Raw genomic sequence first — 27286 nt, forward strand, 5'->3', positions numbered from 1 at the left:
CAGTGTCTCAGACTCTGTGCCGTTCGCTGAGTCCACAGCAGTGAACAGGACAGACGTAGTCCCTGACCACCTCTCACCGCCCCCCGCAAGTTCCCACCGTTAGGGCTTGAGGTGTCGGTACTGCGGAGCCCCGCCCAACACTGGAACTACGAGTCCCAGAAGGCTGCGCGGCGGAGTCACCCGGGCCGCCTGAGCGCGACGTCGTGACGTCGGTACCGTGAGGGGGCCCAGTGGCTGCGGCGGGTGCCGGCCGCGGGCGACGGGAGGCGGGCGGCGGCGGCGGCGGGGCGGGGCCGGCGGGCGGCGGCCTTTAGGGAGGAGCCGGCGCTCCCTCTCCTCAGTCGGCAGTGGGCTAGCGGGCGGTCGGCTTGTGCTGCTCGTTTCTCTCGTGCGTCCGCCCGCTCGCTCTCGCGCCGAGTCGCGGCCGCCTTCTCAGCGCTGCCTGCGGGTCCCGAGCGCGGCGCCATGTCGGAGCCCGGGGGCGGTGGCGAGGACGGCTCGGCCGGCCTGGAGGTGTCGGCAGTGCAGAACGTGGCCGACGTGTCGGTGCTGCAGAAGCACCTGCGCAAGCTGGTGCCGCTGCTGCTGGAGGATGGCGGCGAGGCCCCGGCCGCGCTCGAGGCGGCGCTGGAGGAGAAGAGCGCCCTGGAGCAGATGCGCAAGTTCCTCTCGGACCCGCAGGTGCACACGGTCCTGGTGGAGCGCTCCACGCTCAAAGGTGCGGGGCCGGGGCTGCGGTGGGTCCCCCGGCGCCCCGCCTCGCTCCCGCCACACCCCTTAACGCCGGGGCCTCAGGGTGCCCCCTTCCGGGTCGCGAGGACGGAGGAGGTCGCCCAGCCTCGCCGTCACCCGCAACAATGGGATCGCTTTGTCAGCTCGGCCTCAAAATGGCCGAGTTGGGTGGAGACAGCGTCTCCCGGGCTGAGCGCGGGCGGAGGCCGCATCCCGGCCTCCAATGTCACATGGGCTTTTCGGTTTCGATTTGCGTCCAGGCCAAGGCCGGCCTCGGGAGGGATGTGTCAGGGGTGGCGCCGGGGGCAGCCTGGATTGTGGTCCTTCGATCGTCCGGGTGTAGGGGGAGATACTGGCGAGCCGGAGCTGGGGGAGCCCTGACCGGCGGGCATCCCAGCCTCTGCCTTGTGCGGACCCAGATGCCGAGGCCCGAGGAGTGACAGTGACAGCCCCGGCTGCGAGCGGGGCATCACTGTTCTAGGTGGATAGCGCACGCAGGTCTCCCTCTTGGACTTAATGCTGTCCCTGTTGAGTGGGTGCATCTGCCCACTTCAGACGCGAGAAAACTGAGGCTCAGTCGAAGTGACTGCCCCAAGGTCACACCAGCTAATCCTACTCCCTAGGCTAGACTCAGCATCTCAGTGTCCAGCCCACTGCTTGTTTTCCTTCATCATGCCTTGTATTTGTGTGATGCTTAGATGATCCTAATGATGGCCCCGTGGTCTTTGAATCTATTTTACAGATCTTAAAAGGAGAGAGACTTTGGTTAGGCACCTAGTGGAGGGACGGGACAAAAGGTTTGCATATTCCAGCAGTCTCCTCAAATAGTGACCTCCCAAAAGCAAGCCTAGGTTCCTCTTGAGAGTGGAGCTTGCCTTCAGGGAGGGTTTCCCCTTGATGCTTTCAGACCATTTTGTAGCCAATGGCGAGCTTATTTGACAGCACATGTCTGGGTGTGGCACCGTCCATCCGGGAAGCCAAGGATGATGTCCAGGTAAATGCTAGCTTAGCACCAAGGATTGGGCATTGTCTGAAAGTGTTCGGAGACAAGCTTCTTATAATCTCAAAGGCTGTATGGTTCTGTCAGTAAGAGAATCTCAACTCTCTGCCTCACCGCTCCCCTACACACACTTAGTTCCTTGCAGATAGTTTGTTTCTTTCAAAGGTTTTTCCTACTCAGGAGATGCTTCATTGTAGCATTGACCTCTGCAGGAGGGTCAGCGAGTGTGACCCAGCGAGTGTTTGGGGTTGTTTTCCTGCATGGAAACTGCTACTGTTTAAAAAAAAATTTTTTTTGACTCATCTGTTTTCTTTCAAAAAAAGTATATAGTCACAATAGAAAATTAAAGTATACAGATAAAATTAAAGCCACCTGAAATCCTTCGACCTGGATATGACCACTGTCAGCATTTTGATATCTGTCTTTCTGGTCGTTTTTTAATGAATATACATTATTTTATTAAAATACATTTTAATCTGCATTGTTATTGTATTTTGAGTAGCTTTACCTTGGCTGATTCTTGATCATATTTTCATTGCACAGTTTTTGTTTTGAAATCAGTGATTTCCATCTTAGGTCTCCGTTTCTTTTTTACAGAAAAAAATGGTAGGTTTTGTTCTTTGCTTCTAGAGTGCTCCTCAGTGATTCACTTTTCTCAAACAACTTAGAATTGAACTTTGCTAAAGTTATTGGAGGGGGACCCTATTTCTGTTGAATGCTTTCTGGTGCAAATCACCTCTGTTTTCTTGATGGGTCCATTTTCTCCTTTCAGCAGAGCGAGTATCCACGGATCCAAATCTTGGCTCCATAATGACTTGCACTTTTGAATGTTGACTAGGTAATGAGACTGTCTGCAGTTGAAATCCTATCTCATTCCTGGATTTATAAAAGTCCTGGAAGTATTTCTAGTAATTCAACCTGTCTTAACTTATTTTTCACTTACAAAAATCTGAGGAAGAACTATGGCGTCCCATCAGTCTTCTTAGCATCCTGGCTACACTAGCATAATTTAGACATAAGTGTTAGCCCAGGTCACTTAGAAGGACGGCTGGTTTTTATGAGGTAGCGTTGCCATTTGCACATTTAATCAAATACGAACATCCAGTAGTTACTTACGGTGAAAAGGCAGGCTTGCATTATGATGTGGAGAATAAATCTGAATGGTTTGAACTGAATAAAGACCGCCACCAACAATGAAGTCATATAACTTATTTAATGAACAGGAGAAGTTACTTTTACTTTATCTTCCCCCCACTTCCCCCCTTTTTTATGGAAAGAATTTTCCAAACACATGTAATTGTATATAGAAGCTTTTTTTTATATGAAGGTATATCTCTATATGTTTTTTTAAGTACTCCAGCTAGCTTTAAAGTTTTTTTGTTAAAGTAAAGCCGCCTTTAAAGTGTAGAATAAAGGTAGTGACTGTAACACTAGATCATTTTTTTTTTTGGCCTGCGAGCTCGTAGTCCCCCATCCAGTGATCGAATCTAACCCGTGCCCCCTGCAGGGGAAGCGCGGAGTCTTAACCACTGGACCACCAGGGAAGGCCCCCTAACAGTTAATTTTGATAGTGAAGAGTTGGTGAAAGGGAATGTCAAATTGTAGCTCCCCGTTTTAAAAAGAGAAATCTCCTTCCTGTAATTCCTGGCCTATAGAAAATTGTTTTCCTCATAGCGTACTTCTAAAAGTATGACCAGGTGGGTGATCCCTACGTGATAGGCATATTACGATGTTAATGACACTTTTGTAGCGCTTTTTACCTGAAGTGCATTTTGGGGTGTGTTCTGTCCCGTGAAAGGTTGGGTGGTGAAGGTAGGGACTGGTAAGGATGCTGCGGTTTGCAGCTGCTGGAGTGGTGGTTCCAGGGCTTGTCTGGGACCAGGCAGGGGGTTTTACGCTCTTCATTAGTGCAGAGATGACTGGAGTCTGGAAGAAAGCCATTGCTCCTTGCAGGACTCAGCTTCCTAGAGACGCGGTGGCGTACGGAGAGGTATGTTTTTGTGGAGTTTTAAACATTATTTTTCTGAGGACTTAATTTCCCTAAAAAGAGAAGAAATGTAGTAGATGGATGAGTAAAAAGTACTCATTTCTGGCTTAGACCCCAAAATGGTTAATAAAATGATTAATAAATTAATAGGAAACACTTGCCGTGACGTGGCACTGTCTTGGAGCACTGGGCCAGGAGTCCGCCAGCCTGAGTTCTTGCTGTCCTGTGCTGTCACGCCATAGTGGGCCCCCCACCCTCTGCAGGACAAAGCAGTCTGCAGCAAGATGCTGTTTAAAGTGAGGTGTTTCGTAGTGAGTGGAATTCATGTACAGGAAAGGGGAAGCAGTCGTTACTTCTTCTTAAAAAGTAAAGACAGATGGAAATTTCGACTCTCAGCATCATGGCTGGGAACGGAGGGAGAGATTTAGTCCAGCGCCTCTGTCATGAGTGAGGAAACCAAAACCGCAGGATTTTAAGACCCAGTTAGGAAAAGGATGTTTTAAGAAGGATTCTGAAACCTAAGAACTAATTTCTCTGTTGAATTCCTTGGTATCCATTAAATAGGAGTGTTTGTTTTCATTTACTTCATAGCAATTATTTCTTTTGAATTAGTGTTAGCCTTAAAAAGCATGAAGTCTTAAATCCTTTAGGCATCACTGACTTAGTTTTTTTCACTTCCTTCTCTTTTTTTCTGGAAATGTCAAGAGGAGCCCCAGTTTTACCTTGTGTACAAGGATTACATGGGGTTCAACCCTCCTTTCAAATTCCCAACAATGTTTTGATGGAGGAGAAGACTCAAGACGCTCACCACACTCTTAGCCTTGTGCGGGGCAGGGAGTGGATGCGAAGAAGTCACGGCCTCAGAAGGAGGACAGAAGGGCGGGTGGACGTCAAGGTGGCTGGAGGAAGTACCAGGGATGGGAAAGCGGAGAGCTACCAGGAGGGCGCGTACCAGGAGGGAGTGTACGACAGCGAATCGCCCAAAGTAATGTGGTATTAGGAGTCTGTTTGGATTTTAAAGGGAAAAGAAAAGGAAAGATAAAGAGAGCCAGGAACACGTAACACGTCATCTGGCCAAAGAAAATGACTGGCTTCGTTTGGTAGCTTGAGAGGAGGCTTGCCCTGTGGCTGGAGAACGTTGGGAGGGGAGAGGGAGGGAGGGGATGACCGAGGGCAGGGGAGCCCGCAGCCTCCCCTCACCCCTTTCCAGTTGCCTGCTCACCGGTCTGCGGACACATACCCATCTACCTAGGAGAGGTGGTATGAGTCGTAAGGTAATTGAATGTGCATCTGTTTGTACTTCATTAAATGAGGCACATTGCTTACCTAATTCACAAGGTAATGATACAAATCACTTGTACTTTGAAATACATTCATCTTTCAGTAGAAGCATATGCAGAATAGTGCTAAATGACATTTTGAACATCTCTAGGAATTTGATAAACTCTCAGAAGTTAACCAAAGAAATGTCCACAGGGCGCTGTAAGATGTATCAGTATGGCTTGCAGCACAGGAACTCGAGAGTCGGGCGCAGCCTGTCTGCGCTGGTATTTTAGTTCCCTGAATGTGTTAGTAGGCAGCACAGTATCAGTCTGTTGTGTATTAACCAGTAACTTTAGCATCATTAGGAAACTGGTTCAGACTTTACCGAAAGTGGTATTACCTGATAAACGTGCAGATGGTGTTCGTATATAGCAGGATTAGTACCCTCTTTGTTGGGAATCAACTAATAAGTGTCTTTCTCTCCTCCTTTAAACAATTTTTTTTAAAGTTTCTGCAGAAATAGAATTATTGTTATTTGGAAAATACAATAATTTATAAAGAGGCAGGAAAGTTTAAATTGTTCGGCAGTTTATAAAACAGTGTCATGTGTTCTTTATAACGGGAATCAGACATCCTCAGACTTCATAGGATCTTCGTATTTATGGGGAAGAGCGTTAAAAAACTAATCCAAAATGTAGTTTGTGGCTGATATTAATAATGACTTGCATAAATTACTGTCATCAAAGGAAGTTAGACTTTTACAGAGCAGTAGAGGACACGTATTTTGCATACCCGTGTCTGAGGATTATGTCATCCTGTGTGCGTTCCCGAGCCCAGCCGTCTCCTGCTGCATTGCAGTGTTATTCCTAGCGCGGGCTGGGCTGGGCTGGGCGTTCACAGTGGTCCCCAGACAGCCGTGACTCATCACCTGGCCTGCTGCCAGTTCCTGTAACCCTGTTCGCATTAGGATGTGCTGGGGATGTGGTTAGATGTTGTGTCCAGTTGGCATGTTTTCTGTATGATTTTATTTGTATAGAGGATGCCGCTCTGTCCGGGAGGAAGATATGATTCAAGGTTACAGCATATTTTTTACTTAGTAATTTCCTTTGGTGATTGTAGAATGTTACTTTTATTGTCTATTTATTGTTTGGGTGTTATCTTAATGACATATTTTATATAAGTCATAGAACAGCATTATTGAAAGTTCCAAAAATATTTCATAATCCCACCACCCTGACAACTATTTTAGGTTGGGGGTATTTCCTTATACTCTTTGTCTTTGTGTTTTACAGATTGCAATTATATGTTTGATAGGTTTCAGGCAGTATGATTTATCTTATCTTGTGGTATGTCCACATTTCAGTAGTTAGAAAAACTCAGTTGGTTGGTTTGGGGGTTTTTTCAGGTAGTTAGTAATTTTAAAAAACAGCTAGGGGGCTTCCCTGGTGGCGCAGTGGTTGAGAGTCCGCCTGCCAATGCAGGGGACACGGGTTCGTGCCCCGGTCCGGGGGGATCCCACATGCCGCGGAGCGGCTGGGCCCGTGAGCCATGGCCGCTGAGCCTGCGCGTCTGGAGCCTGTGCTCCGCAACGGGAGAGGCCACAACAGTGAGAGGCCCGCGTACGGCAAAAAAAAACCCCAAAAAACAGCTAGGAAGTCACTGGCATACGAAAATGTTCCGCCACTCACTCCTCCTCTCCTTCCTAAAATTATACTAAAAACAACATTTTGGAAGAGTAATTGTCTTGATGAATATATATTTATATATATATATAAATAAATATACTAATACTTTATATTCTTTTAGTGTGAATTTTGTATTTGTCTCATCTTAAAACGAAAGAAGCAAATAGCTTTTGTGCGTAGTTTTTAGCATTTATAGAAACCTTTTAGACCACCTAATTTCATATCCCACCCCCTCCTCTGTTGCCCCTTTTACGTTTTACGAATTTGAAGCTGACAGGAAGAAAAATGACTTTCCCGAGATCACTTAGTTAAGTCTACTGCCTTTGTTATTACACCATGACGTAGAAGTGAAGGTGAATCGTACATATCAAGTTAGATTAATCCTTCGATATTAATTTTTGCTAATGCAGTTATTCCATACAGTATGTCGTCCCAAAGATGATTCAGCTAGAGGGTGTACCCATCTAGCTGATCAGTACTAGATCCAGAGGTTTGTATTACTTCCCATTTTTATGATTTTTATATTAATTTTTCAATTTTCATTTTTATCTAGAAATTTTATTCGCATGTGTCTTGAGTTATCTTAGCATTAAATTCCAGTAAGCTTTTTCAAATCACTGCTGTATTCCTAAATTGACCCCAGAGCAGGCTGTGAAAGCGCCGTAAGAGCAGAGGGGACAGCCAGGTGAATGCCCCCTTGGTGACCTGGGGATGCTTCTTGCTGGGGGCTTCCCTGGAGGGGCCTTAAAGAGGGAAGAGGGCAGGCTGTTGAGGAGCCTGGGTTTGGAATCAGACTTCTGAATTTTCACTCTGTCCCTTTCCAGTCACATGTCTGAGGGCAATTTACTTACATTCCTTGCTTGGAAAATAATAATAATAATAGTCATGCCAAGCCCCATAGTGTCGTTGAGGGGTAGATGTGTGATGCGCCTAAAGTAATGCCTGTCGCATAGCAAGTGCTGAGTAGACACCTGAGCAGAATACCCTGGGGCTGGGGGTGGGAAGCGACCTCTGTGACTGGAGCACAGGGGATGAGACTGCTGGGATGCGGTGGGGAGAACTTGGCCTTATCGGACACCACCTAGCACCGCCCTGGGGCCGGGGCCCACTCTAGGCAGCGGCTCAGTCAGTCATTCAACGACCCAGGCATGCCAGTGCGTCCCCAGTTTACAAACAAGGAAACGGAGATGCCAAGAAGTTAAGAACCTTGCCCGAGATCCCACAGCAAATAAGTGCCTGGGTCAGCAGTCAGAAAAAATGGGTAGAAGGGAGAATTCGGTAGAGCCGAGTCACGTAGGGGTTTAAACGCCAGGCTGGGGTTGGGGTGAGGCTAGTCGTGCTCTGAACAGTTGATAAATTAAAAATTGGAATACTGACATGAATTTGATAGAATATTTATTATGATTTGTAGAGGATGTTGGTGATGAAGGAGAAGAAGAAAAAGAATTTATTTCCTATAACATCAACATAGACATTCATTATGGAGTTAAGTCCAATAGGTGAGTAGTATGAATATACCATTATTTTGGACTATAAACTTGTGAGGATTAAATGTAAATCCTGATCGACTCAGACAAAGATGCTAAGAAAACACTCAAAAGATTTCTGCTCTTTAATTCAGTTTCTTATCTTTGATTTTATTTATTCAAATTAAGAGGATTTCCAAGTCAGTATAAAATCTAAAATATTTTTATTTTAATTGCCATATCATGGCATCATCCATTCTAGGTTTGAGCCGTAACGTACTTAGCATATCTAATAATAATGCTCTCAGAGTATACCTGAGTTTCCATTATTACAAGTAAGCAGTAAACATTCATGGGTACACCGGTCTGATTCTTTTTAGGATAAATCCCTAAAGATAGCATTACTGGTTCAGATGCGATGCATCATTGAAGTCTTTAATGTGTGTTACCAGATCTCCCACCTTTTAAAAAGGTTGTGCCAGTTTATACTCCAGTAGACATATTCAAATTCAAGTGCATAAATGTTTACCTTGCCTTGGCTTTTTAAAACTTTTTACTTTGAATAATTTCAAGCTTACAAGTGTTGCATGGGTAGCATGTAGAACTCCCAGATGTCAGTTAACATTTGCCACGTTTGCATCATCATTTTTTTTCCTGAACCATTTGAGAGTTATAGACAACCTGCCCCTTTATCCCTAAATACTTCGCAGCATTTCCTAAGAACAAAAACATTCTTGTTCACAGCCTCAGTACAATTTTCAAATTCCAGAAATTTTGGTACAGTATTACGCTAAGTATAGTACATATTCATATTTTCTCAATAATGTCCCCTACAGTATTTCTCCCATGATCCAGAATCCAATTCTGTGTCTTTCTTTCTGTGTCTTTGATGACATTGCCATTGTTGATAAGTGCAGGCCAGTAGTTTGACGGACTGCCCCTCCATTGGATCTGTCTGATGTTTCTCCATGGTTACAGTCAAGTTGCACATTTTCAGCAGGAATACTACTGTGACTGTGTTCCTTCTCAGCGTGTCACATCAGGAAGCTTCACTGACTTTTTAGAATAATGTGAAGTATTATGTATAAAGTACATATACGTAATATTGAGAACTGGAAAATTCAAATATTGCTTCTGTTGAAGCTGTTAATTCAACCACCTTTGAGCACCTGTTATGTGTAAGATACAGCAGTAGGTGTGCAAAGGAATAAAACATAGCTCCTTTTCCCAAGAAGTTTATGGTCTTTTGGGAGAAAGGATGGCAGATACACAACTAGCTGTGATACTTGGCCAAATCTTAGAGGTGTAGAATACCATGAAACATGAAGACTGGGGAGATTGCTCCTGCTTAGGGATGGCCCCACGGGAGAAGTGATGCTGGAGTTGGGTTTTGGGGGTTACTTGGAATTTCAGCAGATGAATATAGGTTTCTTAAGCAACTACACAAAAGCACATGAAGTTTAGAGAATGGGCCATGTAGCTTAAAGGGTGTCTCAGGTGGGGTAGGGGGTGTGTAGCAGGAAATGAAACTGGAAGGGTTGGTTTAGGCCAGGCTGCAGGGGCCTGGAGTGTCCTCTCATCACTTCAACCTGCAGGTGACTTTTGTTTAGTCAAGTTGACATGTGATTCAATGCCGTAAATGAATGGGACAAATTATTATGAGATCGGATTTAAGTTAATCGGGGCTTAGTAACTTGCAATTGCTAGGGAGGTTAGTTTTCCTGAGGGCAAGGTTATGAACTCAACCCCCATGTGAGATAAACTAACTTGGTCTGCTTTCATGGTCACATGTTATAACCTTAACCTTGATTCGCTAGTTCTCACATAGGTGAGTAAAGAAAGAGAAGCAATGTATTTCACTATTAGAAAAGCAACAATTTAGTCTATTCCTAATATGATTTAAAAATTAAAACATTCAAATGAATTTTTAGTTTGCATGCAACACAAAGAAGGCTGCAGTTACTGAAACTGATGAAGAATGAGACTCTGTTCTAATTTCTTCTTTTCCGTTCTTTCAGCCTGGCATTCATTAAACGGACTCCAGTGATTGATGCAGACAAGCCAGTGTCGTCCCAGCTCCGCGTCCTCACACTCAGTGAAGACTCGCCGTATGAAACCTTGCACTCTTTCATTAGCAATGCGGTGGCTCCTTTTTTTAAGTCCTATATCAGAGAGTCTGGCAAGGCAGACAGGTAAAAACCATTTTTCCTTTGTTAGTTTGAATGCCGTGTTTTACTTAACGTTCACAACACGCTGTGGAAGATGATGTAAAATTCAGAAATCGGGAGGGAAAAGCTAGTAAACCAAGAGGGTGTAAATCGGTTGCATTAAGAAAATGTGTATTATTAACATTTGACAGACCTGAGATGATAGAATCTCTTTGGAGACCAATAGCGCTAAAGTTTGAGGCATTTCCTGTCTTTTTAGGGATGGTGATAAAATGGCTCCTTCCGTTGAAAAAAAGATTGCAGAACTTGAAATGGGACTCCTTCACCTGCAGCAGAATATTGAAATTCCAGAGATCAGCCTGCCCATTCATCCAATTATTACAAATGTTGCAAAACAGTGTTATGAGCGTGGAGAAAAGCCGAAAGTTACAGACTTTGGAGATAAGGTTGAAGACCCAACTTTTCTCAATCAGTTGCAATCTGGAGTTAACCGCTGGATCCGAGAAATTCAAAAAGTAAGAGCACAGTATTGAAAATGTCATGTAAAACGCTTTACTCTTTAATATCTGTGAGAAAACTGGTCCGAGTTCTTGTCAACGAGGTGAATTCTGTGATGACTGTTAGCAGTACCTCCCACTGGTCCTGGGAATGCTCAGTGGAGGATTAATGTCGGCCCAGGGGTGGAGTGGAGTGGTCAAGGGTACCGTGTGACATGGTTTAAATACCATCCCTGAGAGAGCGCTAATCTCAGCTGTCTCAGACCTTTGATTTCTTTTTTTTTTTTTTTTTTGGTTGTGCTTTGTGGCATGTAGCATTTTAGTTCCCCAACCAGGGATCGAACCCGCACCCCCTGCAGTGGGAACGTGGAGTCTTAACCACTGGACCTCCGGGGAAGTCCAGACCTTTGATTTCAAACTAAACCGCTTATAATACAAGGAAGGAAATCTGCTTGAAATGTAAAAACTAAATTATAATGCATGTTCTTAGTTAACGGTACGTTTTTTACCTTTGTTTAAATGCTGAATACTCTTGAATGTTATTTTATATTTAAGGTGACCAAACTTGATCGAGATCCTGCCTCAGGAACTGCCTTACAGGAAATCAGTTTTTGGCTAAACTTGGAACGTGCGTTATACCGCATCCAGGAGAAACGAGAGAGCCCAGAAGTTCTCCTGACGCTGGATATCTTGAAACACGGCAAGCGTTTCCATGCCACCGTCAGCTTCGACACTGACACAGGTAAGAACTAGAGCTGATAGTCTGATCAATAAGCTGTTGACCTGGGTTTTGTGATGAAAATGAATAGATGCACCATCTTTTCTGACTGTTTACTTGGCAACTTATCTCATCTTTCCCCCAGCTCTAGGTAATGAAAATGATTCTCTCACATACCTCCCTTTCCCTTCCAGGGTTTTAAGAACATAAGCCAGTTTCTAGGCATGAGTACAGGGGACGCTGGGAGCTTCCCTCCTGTTTTCTCAGTTACTTGGTTCCTTGAGTAGGCTGTACTTTTTTAGTGTAAAGTCAAGTGTGCTTTTGACAATCTAAGCAGAAACACAGTTTATGTTAAGCAGAAGTTCTTTGCCCACAGGGCTGTGGAAGGAGAGCTGGTCAGTACTTTCTCTTCCGCTATTTACCTACCCCTTTCCTCTGTTCTCTGCCCTCCTCCCTGTTCTGAAAAGTAGTCAAGATAAAGTTATTTTCTGAACAGGCAGCAGGGGGAGTGATGTTGAATGAGCATGTACCAGGCACACAAATGTGGAATGACTGGCCATGGGTGGACATTGCTCTACCACTCTGTGCCCACCAGAGACGTGTTAGAACAAGTCATCAGGACTGCAGCAGTTGTCATGTTCTTTTCTTCGCCTCCAAAAAAGGTTGTGGTGCCCACATGTTACATGTTAGAGGGAATTCCGGGTGGAAACCTTCCAGTTATTTTGGTCATACTGCATACGTTCACTGGGATATGGGCACTGGGATATGGGCACTCACTAGTACTGAAGTGTATACCTTGAATTTTTTAATACCTCTGAAACCTTTATTTCTTTCCTAATACATTTCTTTTGTAAATCTTATGCCAGAGGAAGTAAAAAAAAAAAAAAAAACAGACCAGGAGCCAGGTTTTTCTGTGATTCCATGTCCATAATACATTCCCCTAACTTGAGCCATGGGTATAAAATTTAAATTTTACTGTTCTTAAGGATGATAAAATTCTAGTTTTTTTAAATTAAGTAGGGCTTCCCTGGTGGCGCAGTGGTTGAGAGTCCGCCTGCCGATGCAGGGGACATGGGTTCGTGCCCCGGTCCAGGAAGATTCCCACATACCGTGGAGTGGCTGGGCCCGTGAGCCATGGCTGCTGGGCCTGCGCATCCGGAGCCTATGCTCCACAACGGGAGAGGCCACAACAGTGAGAGGCCCACGTACCGCAAAAAAACAAAACAAAACAAAACAACTAAAGTAGTGGGAGATGCAAGAGGAAAGAGATATGAGCATATATGTATATGTATAGCTGATTCACTTTGTTATAAAGCAGAAACTGACACACCATTATAAAGCAATTATACTTCAATAAGGATGTTAAAAAAAATACTAAGGTGGTATTACTAGAATGTTTAGATAATATAGAAAGCAAAAAAAAGATGAAACCTTTGGGGCTACCACTCATAGCCTTTGGAGTGCATATGAGTTGTCTGAGTTGACTGATATTCTTAAAAAAGCAATAATGAGACCACATTGGGATTATCTTGTTAATAACACTCTTTTCTTTCAAATAGCACAATTTCTGTGTCAGTAAATCTTTTGCAACATCAAAATGCTCTGTTGTGAGGATATACTTTCGTTTACTTAACCAGTATTTAAACCTAAAAGAAATATCTTTTTGCTTTTTTTTTTCATTGTGGTATAACTGACATATAACAACATTATAGTTGTCTCACTTCATGTGAAAACCATTAACTGTTTCTATGTTAATCTAGGTCTGAAACAGGCTTTGGAAACTGTGAATGACTACAATCCTCTGATGAAAGATTTTCCTCTGAATGACTTGCTGTCTGCCACTGAGCTGGACAAGATAAGGCAGGCACTTGTTGCAATTTTCACCCATCTGAGAAAGATCCGAAACACAAAATACCCCATTCAGAGGGCACTGCGTTTGGTGGAGGCGATCTCAAGAGACTTGAGTTCTCAGTTACTCAAAGTGCTGGGCACTAGAAAACTGATGCATGTTGCTTATGAAGAATTTGAAAAAGTGAGTTGTAATATATCAGAAAACCAACCTGGGGGCACTGAGATGAAAATCCGCTTTAATAATAAACTTCCTTTCTTAAATTATATACCAGGTTATGGTCGCGTGCTTTGAAGTCTTTCAGACTTGGGATGATGAATATGAGAAACTCCAGGTGTTGTTGAGAGACATTGTCAAAAGGAAAAGGGAAGAAAACCTGAAGATGGTGTGGCGCATCAACCCTGCCCACAGGAAGCTTCAGGCTCGCCTGGACCAGATGAGGAAGTTTAGACGCCAGCACGAGCAGCTGAGAGCTGTCATTGTCAGGGTCCTGAGGCCACAGGTGTGATTCACATTCTAGAAATTCGTATGTGCATTGTTTGAATGACCCTCTCTCTTTTTTTGTTTAGATTTAACTACTTGTTTCTGTTTTATACTGTGAAGTACTTCCTTAGCTCCGTTTTTACCCGTCACTGTAATCTTTTAAGATCGAGTGATTCTGAATCCTGGTGTTTCAGTTCAAATCTTTCACATTCTCCATCGATTCATCCCCATCTCCAAATTGCATGGACCCCAGAGCCAGACTTCGTGGGTTTAAATCCTAATCCCACCGTTGAACTAGCCATGTGCCTGGGGCACGTTATTTAACCTTTTCCCCAGACCCCTTATCTCTAAAATGTGGATAATAATTGCATTTGCCTCAGATTTATTAAAAGAATTAAATGACTCCTTTTCTTTGTTCGTGCTTTTTTATCTCTTCTCAGTCCACCACTCTTCTTCACCAATGCCTTTCTCCCTTTAAAAAACCCAGTCCAGAAATACTTATAGGTAGAAGCGTTGGTAAGTGGATAGATATAGGATAAAGCCAGTACAGAGCCAATGTTAATTATAGGCTCTAGGTGGCGGTATATGGGTATTCAGTCTAGAATTCTTTCTACCCTCCTGTAGTTTGAAAATTTTGTAATAAGCTGTTAGTTGGGTTGGGGGGGATCCAGTCTAGAAATTATGCCGTCTAGAAGGGTTCATTCTCCGATAGGAGTGCCTGCTATTCAGGGTGGAGCAGATTGTTAGTAACGCATCCTCGGCATCTTTTTACTTAGTGCGGTACTAATTTATATGTACACGTGTGCGTGTGTTGGTTTAAATGTTAACCCTTCGTTGTGTCCATGAGAGACTTGAGACTGGGGCTGATTCGTTCTGGCCTAGGGTGTCTGGACCCTTTTTTGCCACGTCCCTCTTCCCAGATATCATTGTTTCAAAAGATCATTGTCTGCTTTCTTTTTGTTTGTAAACCATATGGAATATGTACGTCCTTTACATTTGTAAGATGTATAATAAACTCAGGTGTGCAGACATACATTCTCAGAACGGTCTTTTGGACTACTTAGTCTGTTCACACGTAAGATAATTATTGATATGGTTGGATTTAGACCTGCCATTTGCTATTTGTCTCATTTTTGTTGTTTCTCTGTTCCTGTACTGCCTTCTTTTGTGTTATTTTTAGTATATCATTTTAATTCCTCTATAGACTTGTACTGTATTTCTTTGAATTTTCTTTTTTAGGGATTACTCTAGATCTTTAATTTATCGTGATGTGCTCAGTACTGACTGAACCTCATAACCGGTGTAGCCCTGTCTCCTCCTGCTTGTCGTACTTATAACGGTGGAAATAACACTGTTCTTTCCATACATGTATATTACATACCTATTACATGTATTGTAAACCCAGCAATACAGTGTTACAAGTTTTGTTTTAAACAGTCATATATATCTTAGAAAAATCAGGAGAAGAAAAGAAAAATAATAATACAGTCTTTTACGTTTGTCCCTGATTTATAGTTTCCAGTTCTCTTCATTCCTTCCTATGGCCTCAGTTACTCTCTGCTGTCTTATCTCTTTAGCCTAAAGGACTTGCTTTAGTATTTCTTGTTCCATAGGTTTGCTGGCAACAGTTTCCCTCATTTCTCGTTTATTGGGAAAAATATTTCACTCTCATATTTGAAGGATAGTTTGACCAGTTATAGAATTCTTGGTTGACAGCAAGTTGTAAATCTGCCCAGACTTTTCATTCTTGCAGGACTCCCCAGGGTCTCCTGTGTGTCCGTGTAATTTCGTACCTCGGCCCTCGTCAGGCTGTCTTTTCCAGAATCTCCCCTTTATGCTTATTGCTGTTGTCCTCCCACCTGCAAAGCTGCGGGTTTTCCTGCCTGAGCTGGCGGATGGGAGCCCCTCCGGGCAGGACGGCCGTCAGCTCACTGCTCTTACCTGATACAGACACAGCTCAAGGTGCTGGCCGCCATTGCTTGTTTTCCGCTGTCTTGAAATGGCTGCTTAATCACCGTGCCCAGTTTTTGCTCCTACACTGTCATCACCCAGAGTCCTCAGAATGTTTTTAAATACATAAACTAAAACGCAGAGGTTTACAAATAAACAGTTGTCAGCAGTTTTGAAATTGTGATCTAGTCATCTGTGTGCTTCTCCATGAACATGTAAATGAGCAAGACCTAGTGACAGGCCTAATACCATAAGTTTGAAGTAGTGAGCATAAACATGATCGTAGGATGTGTACAGCTGTGATGTGATGAGGAAGGAGTTATTGATGACAGAGTCAGAACTGTGAACAGCGGTGGCTGTAGCCCACATTCGTAATTGAAGGAAATGCTAAATTTAATTAGGGAGTTAGTGAAAATAATGATTTTCCCCAAACAAATTCACAGACTGTCTGAGTTTCATTCGAGGCATCTGTGGACCCCAGATCAAGACCCCTGCCTAGTGTTATAATTCTGTGAGAGTGTGGGCCTGAGATATGCCTGGAAGTCTTAACATTTCCTGAGGCAAAGATCCTGTGTGTACTCTGCTGTCTCTCCAGTAGCATGAAGGGAACTGAATGGACTCTTCTCAGTTACCGTAGCACTTTATCTGTCCCTCTACTGTGGTATGGACCGATGGATTATAATTTAAAGTTTAAAAAAAAGAAAAGAAAAAGGAAAAGCATGTTGGATACTAAGTTTGTACGTAGCACTCCTGTGAATTCCTGAGCTTTCCAATGCAATTTTAATCATAGTCTAAACACTGAAGAGGGAAGAACCCCAAACCCAGGTTTTAAGACATGTTCTTTTAGCTTAAGCAACAAAACTACATTGTCAGAAGATCTTTCCAGCACAGAGTTAAAACATACCATATAATGTCTTACATGGTCTCGTTGAGTTGTAGTTATAAAACGTTTGACTAAACGTTGAACCTGCGTGGTGGACGGGTCATCTTGTGTGGCGTGTGCTGCTTGTGCGCGACGGGATGAGTCTTCATTTGGCAGACGTTTTCGTTACGAATCCTCTCCTTCCAGGTCACAGCAGTGGCACAGCAGAACCAAGGAGAGGTGCCCGAACCCCAAGACATGAAAGTAGCCGAGGTTCTCTTTGATGCTGCTGACGCAAACGCCATAGAGGAGGTCAACCTCGCTTACGAGAATGTCAAGGAGGTGGACGGGCTCGACGTCTCCAAAGAGGGCACGGAGGCCTGGGAGGCTGCGATGAAGAGATACGACGAGAGGATCGACAGGGTGGAGACCCGGATCACCGCTCGCCTTCGAGATCAGCTCGGCACGGCCAAGAACGCCAATGAGATGTTCAGGATTTTCTCCAGGTTCAACGCGCTGTTTGTCAGGCCTCACATCCGTGGGGCCATCCGCGAGTACCAGACCCAGCTGATCCAGCGCGTGAAGGACGACATCGAGTCTCTGCACGACAAGTTCAAGGTCCAGTACCCGCAGAGCCAGGCGTGTAAGATGAGCCACGTGCGCGACCTGCCACCGGTGTCGGGGTCCATCATTTGGGCGAAGCAGATCGACCGACAGCTGACGGCCTACATGAAGCGTGTGGAGGACGTGCTGGGCAAGGGCTGGGAGAACCACGTGGAGGGGCAGAAGCTGAAGCAGGACGGAGACAGCTTCCGCATGAAGCTCAACACGCAGGAGATCTTTGACGACTGGGCCCGCAAGGTGCAGCAGCGCAACCTGGGCGTCTCAGGCCGCATCTTCACCATCGAGAGCACGCGCGTCCGGGGCCGGTCCGGAAACGTCCTCAAGCTGAAGGTTAACTTTCTCCCCGAGATTATCACGCTCTCCAAAGAAGTTCGAAACCTCAAGTGGCTCGGCTTCCGAGTCCCACTGGCGATTGTAAACAAGGCTCACCAAGCAAACCAGCTCTACCCGTTTGCCATCTCGCTGATCGAGAGCGTTCGGACTTACGAACGCACGTGTGAGAAGGTGGAGGAGCGCAACACCATCTCCCTGCTGGTCGCGGGCTTGAAAAAGGAGGTGCAGGCTCTGATCGCGGAGGGCATCGCCTTGGTGTGGGAGTCCTACAAGCTCGACCCCTACGTGCAGCGCTTAGCGGAGACTGTCTTCAACTTCCAAGAAAAGGTGTGTTCTGCTTTCATCCTCCACGTCCGGGGAATGAGCTAAACCCAGCGATGGCTAATCCGTTAATACATTAGCTCCCCCGCAGAGGGCACGCGTGATCCCTACAGCTTAGGGCCGAGTCCGCTGAGAGGGAGAAAGCAGCCTTTCACTCACCGGGCTGCTGGATGGTGTTGCGGCTTTAGGGAAGCCGTTAAGTGACAGCCCGAGTTCAGGTCGGAAACCAGTAGAGAGGTGAAGGGCACGAGAGCTTTATTACTGGTAAAGCTGCGTGGAGAATGGGCTCTCGATCTGCAGTCGTGGTGCTTGCGGTCAGTCTGCCCCAGACCTGGACTTCCACCCCAGACCCTCGCCCAGCTGCCCAGCTGCCACTGCGGGCAGAACAGAGTCCACTGGTCTGGTGCGCGGCCGGCTCCCAGCGAGGGAAAGTGCTGAGCGGAGCGCGTTGGTATCCTCCTCCCAAACTGACAGTCGGAGGTCTCCCTTCCCGGGAACAGGGGCGGGCAAGGGGGGAAGCTGCTCGTTTCCATACATTTCCCTTCCTCCACAGAGTCACACGTGTGTTCTCACGCCAACACGTAGGGTTAGCTATTTGTGGAAGAACTTCTCTGCCTCGGACATTTATTAATTGAGAAGAATATACGTAAGATAAAGAAATAGAGTGAGTGGCTGTTTTAAATACTAAGTATACCTTCCTTTAGGTGGATGATCTGCTGATTATTGAGGAAAAAATAGACCTGGAAGTCCGGTCCCTGGAGACTTGCATGTATGATCATAAGACTTTCTCCGAGATCCTGAACAGAGTGCAGAAGGCTGTGGACGACCTCAACCTGCACTCCTACTCCAACCTGCCCATCTGGGTCAACAAGCTGGACATGGAGGTGGGTATGGGGCCTGTTACACACGGTGCTGCCCACTTGTCTGCTGTCTGCGTAGCGGTGGGCCCTGTTCCATAGCTGATTAGTTTGTCACTGAGAAGCGCGTTTCCATAGAAGTTACCAGTGACAGTCCAGTTCTCTCCGGAAACCCCGTGTAGCTAATGGTAGAGCTGAGCTGTGGTGTTGGCCGTAGCAACCTTCTTTGTGGTGTTGGCCGTAGCAACCTTCTTTGTAAGGTGGGAGCAGGGAGCTGTGGGGGAGGAGAAGGAGCTCTCTCTGTTTTCTGGATATTTGACAACCTCCTACTTGCCCTTCCCTGCTCTGCTGATAATTTAGGTGGTTCTTCCTGGCCCTCTTCTCCTGGCACCCTTCTCTGACCACCTTGTCCCCCTCCACCATCCCACCCAGCATCCAAGAACCTCTTATTCCTGGTGGAGAGGATCTTGGCTCACGCGTGTAGGGTGTGTGTGTGTGTGTGTGTGTGTGTGTGTGTGTGTGTGTGTGTGTGTGTGTGTGTGTGTGTTTGAAGCATACTTGCCACCCCATGTTGCTTTCTTGTCAGTGTATGTCAGAGTGCAGCTGTGAAGTCTCTAGAAGGAGGATGTTTTATGGCGGAGGTCACTCAGTTGACAGATGGTAGTTGGTCAGTTCTGAAGTTGTTGTGTGTGGGTCACAGGTTTTCTCCTTTAAAATGGATACAGAAGTTGCAGTGTATCCACCAGTGGGACCCAAACAGTGAAAGTTCACAGGCCCCCCTCTTCTGAATCGACTGCAAGTCCCAGTTTATCTCAAGCCGCCCTCGCAGCATTCCCAGGATGGTTGTGTGGCCAGACGCTAAACAAGACATACAGACATCCTAGTCATAGGAAATGTATTTGTCAATCTGTTTGTCTCGTTACAGATCAGAAGAGAATTCTGGCTTTCTTCTTTACTTGTTGAAAGAAAATGGTCACTGTTTGGTGGCGGCTGTTAACTAGACTTACTGTGGTGATCCTTTTGCAGTATATACCAATATTGAATCATTATGTCGTATGTCCAGAACTAATAATAATGTTACATGTCACTTATGCCTCCGTTTTGAAAAGAAAAAGAAAATTGTTTAATCTCCAAATTATAGTTTTCTAGTTTTATCTCTGAGGCTACCAGGAAAATGCTTTTGTTCTGTAAATTGTCTATCATACCGAACAAATATCCAGACCTTCGCTACATCTGCTGCGTTTGTGTTGGTATCTTTATCCCTTATAAGTGGGGATCCTGCAAGTGGAAAGCACAGTCAGCCTAGCAGACGGTGATCTGAGGCTGGAAGGGGAGGAAATGAGGCTGAGAAGCAGGGGCGAAGGCTTGCAGTCAGAAGCAGTCCATCCTGGACCTAAAGCATCAGCTTTCCGTTAACGTGCTCTGAGCTAACGTTTGGAAGAAACAGTGTTCTTGGACGTGTTTTCTCTGCAGATTGAAAGAATACTGGGCGTCCGCCTGCAAGCTGGCCTGAGAGCTTGGACCCAGGTGCTTCTTGGACAAGCTGAGGATAAAGCAGAGGTTGACATGGATACGGACGCACCTCAAGTTAGTCACAAACCTGGAGGAGAGCCAAAGATCAAGGTCAGTATTTCCCAGGGCAGCCGATTCGATAGTAAATTAAACAAGGTTCTCCCCTTAAAAACTACCAGGGAAAAGGTCACTTTACAGTGGAGAAACCCGACAGGTGCCACCACGCTCAGCTGACCCAAGTCAGCATCCCAGGGGAGATGTATGCTGTCACCTGTGGTGAGATGAGAAGGGCTCTTCACCCCTATGGTCTTCCCCCCAGTAACTATGAGGAAAACGTCAGGCGAACCCAGGTGGAGGGCCATCTCACAGGACACCAGAATGCCACGGTCATGAGAGAGAGACAGGAAAAGCTGAGAAAATGTCACAGACTGGAAGGGAGTGAGGAGCTGTGACAACTAACTGTGATGTGTGTCCTTGTTAGATCCTGGGAATCTGACTGAAGTCAGTGTTTCAGTTCATAGTATTATATCAGTGCTGACGTCTTTGTTTTGGTAATTACACCACGTTAGAGGAAGCTGGTGAGGGTGTATGGAAACTCTTCATACTTGCCTTAGAACTCTCCTGTAAGTGTAAAATGGTTTCAAAAATAGAAGTTTTTTTCAATAGAAAATAATATTTAGAAATAAATTTACACTGGGAAAAAAAAATCTCTGCTTTCTAAGCATGTATGATGTGTAAGAAATCACTTCCAGAACTGAACATGATAATCTGCTACAAGCAGGTGTTCAGACTATGACCCTAAAATGTCACTGTTTTCACAAAAATCTGAGTCCAATTCTGGTGAGAGAATGCAGGAGCGCCCAGGACAGCAGTCTGTCTCCAAGCTAGCTGTTGCCCATTCGTGTGACGGAGTGGCCAGCTGGGGCCTAGCAAGCTTTCCAGAAAGCTCTGTTCAGACTCTGCAAGTAGGTCCCTGTCTCCTGTCGTGGGTGGTGGCTATAAAGCTGTCCACCTCACACTGATTCATTAAGCCGTGTGTTAGTTTTATGTAGTTTACAGTATGTGTGTTATATTTACCAATAAAAAGGTCTCACAAAACAGAAGCCTAGAAGAGCTGGGCGAGTAAAAACTTCGATCTGGGAGAAACTATTGGCGTTTTTTTCTACGCAGACTTTATACCTTTTCTTTTTTTTTCCGCTTTTATGCTTGAAAAATGTTTTCACTTTGGAATATTACAGATATTCATCCCCAGAGTGTACTTTTTAAAATACTGAGATGCAGAAAAGCCAGTGAGTGTGTCTGAGTGGATACAGTATCTAGTGGAGACTGAGCTGGAATTCTCCATCAGCTTAAAGCACTGGCAGGTGGCACAGACTGACCCCGACTTGTAAACATACATCAGTAAAATCAGCCTCGTGTCACTGGTTTCTCAGGTCGCAAGGTCCTCGTGTCCAGATATCATCACACACGTCATATCCGATGGTGCTTCACGGAGCACCTGTTGTGTGTATGACACCCAGGCACTGGGGGACCCAGGAAGGACCCAAGCAGGGCCTGCCCTCTGACCTCCTCTTCCTTGGCGGGGGCACAGACCACAAACATGAAGTCAGGGAAGACGGAGTCTGTTGATAAAGTAAGACTTTGTGGTTCAGACGGAAGTAGTTTAATAATTAGAGAGAGAAAGTGTTCTTTATCAAAGCCATTTTACTGAAATAGATTGCTGAGTGAAAATGAAATCTTTGCTTCATAGAATGTCGTCCATGAGCTGAGAATAACCAACCAGGTCATCTATTTGAACCCGCCAATCGAGGAGTGCAGGTACAAGCTGTACCAGGAGATGTTCGCCTGGAAGATGGTGGTACTGTCTCTCCCCAGGATCCAGAGTCAGAGGTACCAGGTGAGCTCTGCGTCTCCCTCTCGCTCTGGGACTCCACCTCCACGCGCCTCTTTAAAGAGCTCCTGACGCGTCTTTTCAAACTCCAGACCTCAGCTCGGCACTCTGAGGGAAAGCTGGAGGAAGCTTTGTGTGACCTGACGTTCTTCCCAGTAGTTACTTTTCCACACAGTCGGGTTTGGAGGTCTGGTGTCAGTGGTCTCTTAGAAATTCCCTCCGTGAACTTCTGTGGGAATTTTAATTCCTGCTTTTCCCTGCCCACCCTCCCACTTACATTTTTATTATGGGAATTTGCAAACATACCCAGAAGCAGAGGGAATCATGTGAGCTCATAAATAAAGCTCCGCTTTATTTATCAACATGTGGCCAATTTTGTTTCATCATATTCCCTTCCCCACCCCGCAGCAGTAGATTATTTTAAAGCAAATCCCAGATATAGTATGCTCTTAGTAGGACACTCCTAGAGCAAAAGGAAAACTCAAGAGACCGTTGCATTCAGTCCCTGGTCTCTAGGCAATAGTACTTCTAAACAGGACCAGTGGTTTTCAAATAAACATATTCCACGATCTCTGCTGTAACCGACTTTTCTGGAAGACAGTGATCCTATCCGGAGGCGTGTCTCTTTCCTTGACTGTGAACGTAAGCTCAGTTCTCTTTGTCCTGCCCCCTCCTTGCCACACTCTTTTTGCCGGCTCTCCTGGCTTTCCTCCACCTTGCTGGCCTGTCTGCTTCACTGGCTCTACGTGTTCAGCGCCGTCTCCACCCCACTCTCTCTGTGTCTCATCCAGCGGGTTGGCTTTAAATACCAGTGCCACAACTCCGTGTTCCTGTCTCCAGCCAGGCCTTTTCCTGAACTCCAGACTGCCTGTCCCTTTGCCTCCTTGGCGTCTCCATGTGACCACCTGATGGACGTGTCAAACTGGACTTGTCTCTCAGACCCCTCCCTCAGATTTGCTCCTCCCCCAGTCTTTTCTTTCCCATCCTCCAACCTGCTTCTGGATACCCACTGTCGTTATCTTCAAAATTAACCCTAATCGGGACTTCCCTGGTGGTGCAGTGGTTAAGAATCTGCCTGCCAATGCAGGGGACACGGGTTCGATCCCTGGTCGGGGAAGATCCCACATGCCACGGAGCAACTAAGCCCATGCCACACAACTACTGAGCCTGCGCTCTAGAGCCCGCGAGCCACAACTACTGAGCCCACACACTACAACTACTGAAGCCTGCATGCGCCTAGAGCCCGTGCTCCACAGCAAGAGAAGCCACCACAATGAGAAGCCCGCGCACCGCAACAAAGAGTAGCCCCTGCTCGCCGCAACTAGAGAAAGCCCGCGGGCAGCAACAAAGACCTGACGCAGCCAAAAATAAATAAGTTAATTAATTAATTTAAAAATTGAAAAAAAAAATAACCCTAATCTGTTTCTTACCACATCCAGCGCTACCACCGTCCAAGGTACCATAATCCCTCAGTCGGATTATTTAAGCCCCCTCTTGACTGGTCTCTCTGTGTCTGCTTTTGCCCCCTACAACCTGTCGTCAACACAGCAGCCAGAGTGCGTCTTAAAACTGTGTGTTTGCCCTGACGTTTCTCTTTTCGGAGCCCGTTAACGGCTTCCTGTCTCACCCACCACGGCACCTTGCTGGGCCCCACGTGACACGCCGCCTCCCTGATCTGCTCCTCCCCTCACGGCTCTGCTGCAGCCAGCGCTGGGCTCTTGCTCATCCTCACACGTGCCAGGTGCACTCTTGCCCCTGAGCCTTTGCACTTGCTCGGAAGCCCTGGGAGCAAGTACTCACCAGGCTCCCTCCCTCCACCTCCTGGTCCCTGCCCATGCGTTACCTCCTCAGTGAGGCCTTCCCTGGCTCCCCTGCTCAAAATACATCCTCCCTGCTCCCACGTCCCCTCGCCCCCTCTTCCCTCCTTCCTCCATGGCACTGCTCACCCTGTGACATACTGCGTATTTTGCTTTTCCCTTAGTTGTCTCCCTCCTCCCACAGAATGTAAATCTATGTGAGCAGAGGTTTTTGTCTGTTTGTTGTACCTACAATAGTGCCTGGCACGTGACAGCCCACAAGTGGTTGAAACAAAGGAATGACTGTGTCGCGGGTTCCAGCATCCACGTTGGTGTTAACACTTGGTCTGGTCACCTCACGCTCTCGTAGGCGCCACCTTCGGTCCTGCCTCCTTGGATGAGAGGCTCAGGTCTTGCAGGGCCCTGCTCTGGGGCGCCTGCTCTCTAACCGTTTTTGCCTTGTGCCAGTAGTGACGCCACATCTTTTGGCTTGTGGTTGATGTTCCTTTTGTTGGTTTGAGGAGTTATATTATAAGTAGGCTTCTGGTTACCTGTGACTGGGATAAGTGAATGTTATCCCTTAAATACAGTTTCTTTCGGTTTATTTTAATTAAGTGAAAGTGACTCTGAGATTCACATTTTTGTGCGCACTACCTGCGTTCATTTCTGGCTTTGTTTGGTTAGGTGGGTGTCCACTATGAACTGACCGAAGAAGAGAAATTCTACCGGAATGCTCTAACACGGATGCCAGATGGCCCCGTTGCCCTGGAGGAATCCTATTCTGCAGTCATGGGCATCGTAACTGAAGTCGAGCAGTATGTCAAGGTGAGAAGCTAATTACATTCAAGTATGTTGTCTTACACACTTAGGAGTATGAGATTTAATGAATATGGAGCTAAAAGGCCTTGACTATGTGTAATGTAAACGATGAGGTGATATTTGCTGTCTTAAAACAAGGAGTGAACAATAGGGCAAACCTTGTGGGATATTAATCATTTTGGAGAACAGGAAACTATTCTCTTTTGATAGGAAAATTCTGAGGATTGGAAGTGAGAGTTTTCCTAACGGCGATGAAAGAACATGAGACTTTTAACAGAATATGAAAATATATGTTAATATTTTACAAAATGAAAAGTCAAACTGTAGTGTTTAACTCTGTTCTTCTTCACTTGCAGGTCTGGCTTCAGTATCAGTGTTTGTGGGACATGCAAGCTGAGAACATCTATAACAGACTCGGGGAGGATCTCAACAAGTGGCAGGCGCTCTTGGTGCAGATAAGGAAGGCCCGAGGAACCTTTGACAATGCAGAGACCAAGAAGGAGTTCGGACCAGTAGTCATAGATTACGGCAAGGTGAGCTCTGCTGTCTCACTGAAAGGTGTCCAGGGAGCTGGGACGGCAACATCTGACTAAAATGAAGTTGAGGCATAAACACTCCAGCGTGAAAGACTTGCTCATCCGCTGTCGTGTGCTCCTTCACCTGCAGGTCCAGTCTAAGGTGAACCTGAAGTACGACTCTTGGCACAAGGAGGTCCTCAGCAAATTTGGGCAGATGCTTGGCTCAAACATGACAGAGTTCCACTCCCAGATCTCCAAGGTGAGGAGGCAGGGTCCTGCCGGTGTGATGAACCCCCTGGTGCCCCTCGGCTCTCCGTTAAACGCTCTGCTCTCTCCGGACAGTCTCGCCAGGAGCTGGAGCAGCACTCCGTGGACACGGCCAGCACCTCCGACGCTGTGACCTTCATCACCTACGTGCAGTCTCTGAAACGGAAGATCAAGCAGTTTGAAAAGCAAGTGGAGGTGAGCTCTGTCCCTCACTGTGTCTCAGGTGGGGTCTACGGCGCGTCTCTGTCGTGCCCCTGCCGTGCTTGTAAGGGCGGGCAGGTGATTCTTAGGCACTTCAGGGTTTGAGAACCACAGGCTCCTGTCTTTTAAAATCTTTTGCTGTAGTTGTGGACCTTCAGGTCCTCAAACTTGTATTACCTTCTCATAGTTTGGAAGGAGGGTGTGACGCCCAGCTCTAGCACGCTTAGACCCTGCTCGGGGCCGCCCGGTGCAGCCAGGAGCAGTCGCGGGACTGGCCACGGCGCCGTCGGGAGGGGAGCACGTGTGCTCCGTAGCCGCGGGGTGCCTTCCCGTCCGTGGGAACCTGACGGCAGTCTCTGCTGCCCTTGTGAAGGAAAGTGCTAAGTTTATTCTGTAACCCTCAAAGCTCTACCGCAACGGCCAGCGCTTGCTGGAAAAGCAAAGGTTCCAGTTCCCGCCTTCCTGGCTTTACATTGACAACATCGAGGGAGAGTGGGGGGCCTTCAACGACATCATGCGGCGGAAGGACTCTGCCATCCAGCAGCAGGTGGCGAACCTGCAGATGAAGATCGTCCAGGAGGACCGGGCTGTGGAGAGCCGCACCTCCGACCTGCTGACCGACTGGGAGAAGACCAAGCCTGTCACGGTGAGTCTCGCCCCCGGCGCCGCAGCTTCTCCCAAGCCAGCAGCAGGTGACCTGGCGTCTCTGCTTTCGGAGACTTAAAAGGCCCTGCCATGGCTTAGATTTCCAGAATGAAGACTTTTCCCTGTAATTAAAAGGAGCAGTACTTGCAGGTAGTGGATTTGGAAACACAAAAGCCGACTTAGACCTCCTCGTGACAGTCACTTAAGTCAGGGAATTGTTTTAAAGACTAACGTTTTTCTGTTTGTAAGTTATCCTCTTACTTAGGCATAGTCAGAAGTTAGAATTTCCTCTCTCGTGGACGCAGGCCAAGCATCCCGCTGCCGCCACTGCTAGGTCTGTGCAGTGGGGGGCAGCCCTGAACTCTGACGTCATTGTCGCGGTCGTTAGGCTTTCTGTACCGGGACCTGCCACACCCTGGTCTCTGGGTTCATTCAAGTATTTATTGAGCACCGACTATATTCTGGGCAGCAGAGATACAGTGGTGACCAGAAAGGAGCCCTACCTGCATGGAGTTAACGCTCCACTGGGGCACGGAGGGTAAAGAGTGAACGGGAAGAACAGGTATTTTAAGTCAGATGGTGACACGTGCCGCGGGAAAGGGGTGTTGGTGCTTTCCTGCTCTGCAGGGGGTTGACATGTGGAGGCTGAGGGAGGGGCTGGCAAGCGTGCCGTGGCCAAGGGGGCGTCCAGGCAGGGGGACGGCCAGTGTGGGGCTCAGGCACGTAGGTCACGGTCTGCCTGGCTCACTGGGTGGAATTCAAACTTAGACATACACGTACGCATAGAAGGGGAAGGGTTTCGAAATGCTCTGAACGTCAGTCTGGCTTTGTAGTGTGGATGG

At 46.5% G+C, this 27286-nt stretch overlaps 1 protein-coding gene across 1 annotated transcript in view; it reads left to right on the forward strand.

Moving 5' to 3' along the window:
* The first annotated feature begins 308 nt into the window (after positions 1 to 308).
* Positions 309 to 27286, forward strand: part of DYNC1H1 (dynein cytoplasmic 1 heavy chain 1) — a 65717-nt gene continuing 38739 nt past the window's right edge. Inside the window, exons 1-16 of the mRNA XM_030883351.2 lie at positions 309 to 718; positions 8079 to 8166; positions 10152 to 10325; positions 10561 to 10816; positions 11354 to 11540; positions 13277 to 13548; positions 13640 to 13867; positions 16868 to 17944; positions 18643 to 18822; positions 20269 to 20418; positions 22058 to 22204; positions 24679 to 24819; positions 25170 to 25346; positions 25480 to 25590; positions 25674 to 25793; positions 26206 to 26445. Of these exons, the coding sequence (XP_030739211.1) occupies positions 466 to 718; positions 8079 to 8166; positions 10152 to 10325; positions 10561 to 10816; positions 11354 to 11540; positions 13277 to 13548; positions 13640 to 13867; positions 16868 to 17944; positions 18643 to 18822; positions 20269 to 20418; positions 22058 to 22204; positions 24679 to 24819; positions 25170 to 25346; positions 25480 to 25590; positions 25674 to 25793; positions 26206 to 26445 (3801 nt within the window). The 5' untranslated portion in view covers positions 309 to 465. The remainder of the gene's footprint in view (positions 719 to 8078; positions 8167 to 10151; positions 10326 to 10560; positions 10817 to 11353; positions 11541 to 13276; positions 13549 to 13639; positions 13868 to 16867; positions 17945 to 18642; positions 18823 to 20268; positions 20419 to 22057; positions 22205 to 24678; positions 24820 to 25169; positions 25347 to 25479; positions 25591 to 25673; positions 25794 to 26205; positions 26446 to 27286) is intronic.

This window comes from Globicephala melas, chromosome 2, assembly GCF_963455315.2.
Source record: "Globicephala melas chromosome 2, mGloMel1.2, whole genome shotgun sequence".
Lineage (NCBI taxonomy): Eukaryota > Metazoa > Chordata > Mammalia > Artiodactyla > Delphinidae > Globicephala > Globicephala melas.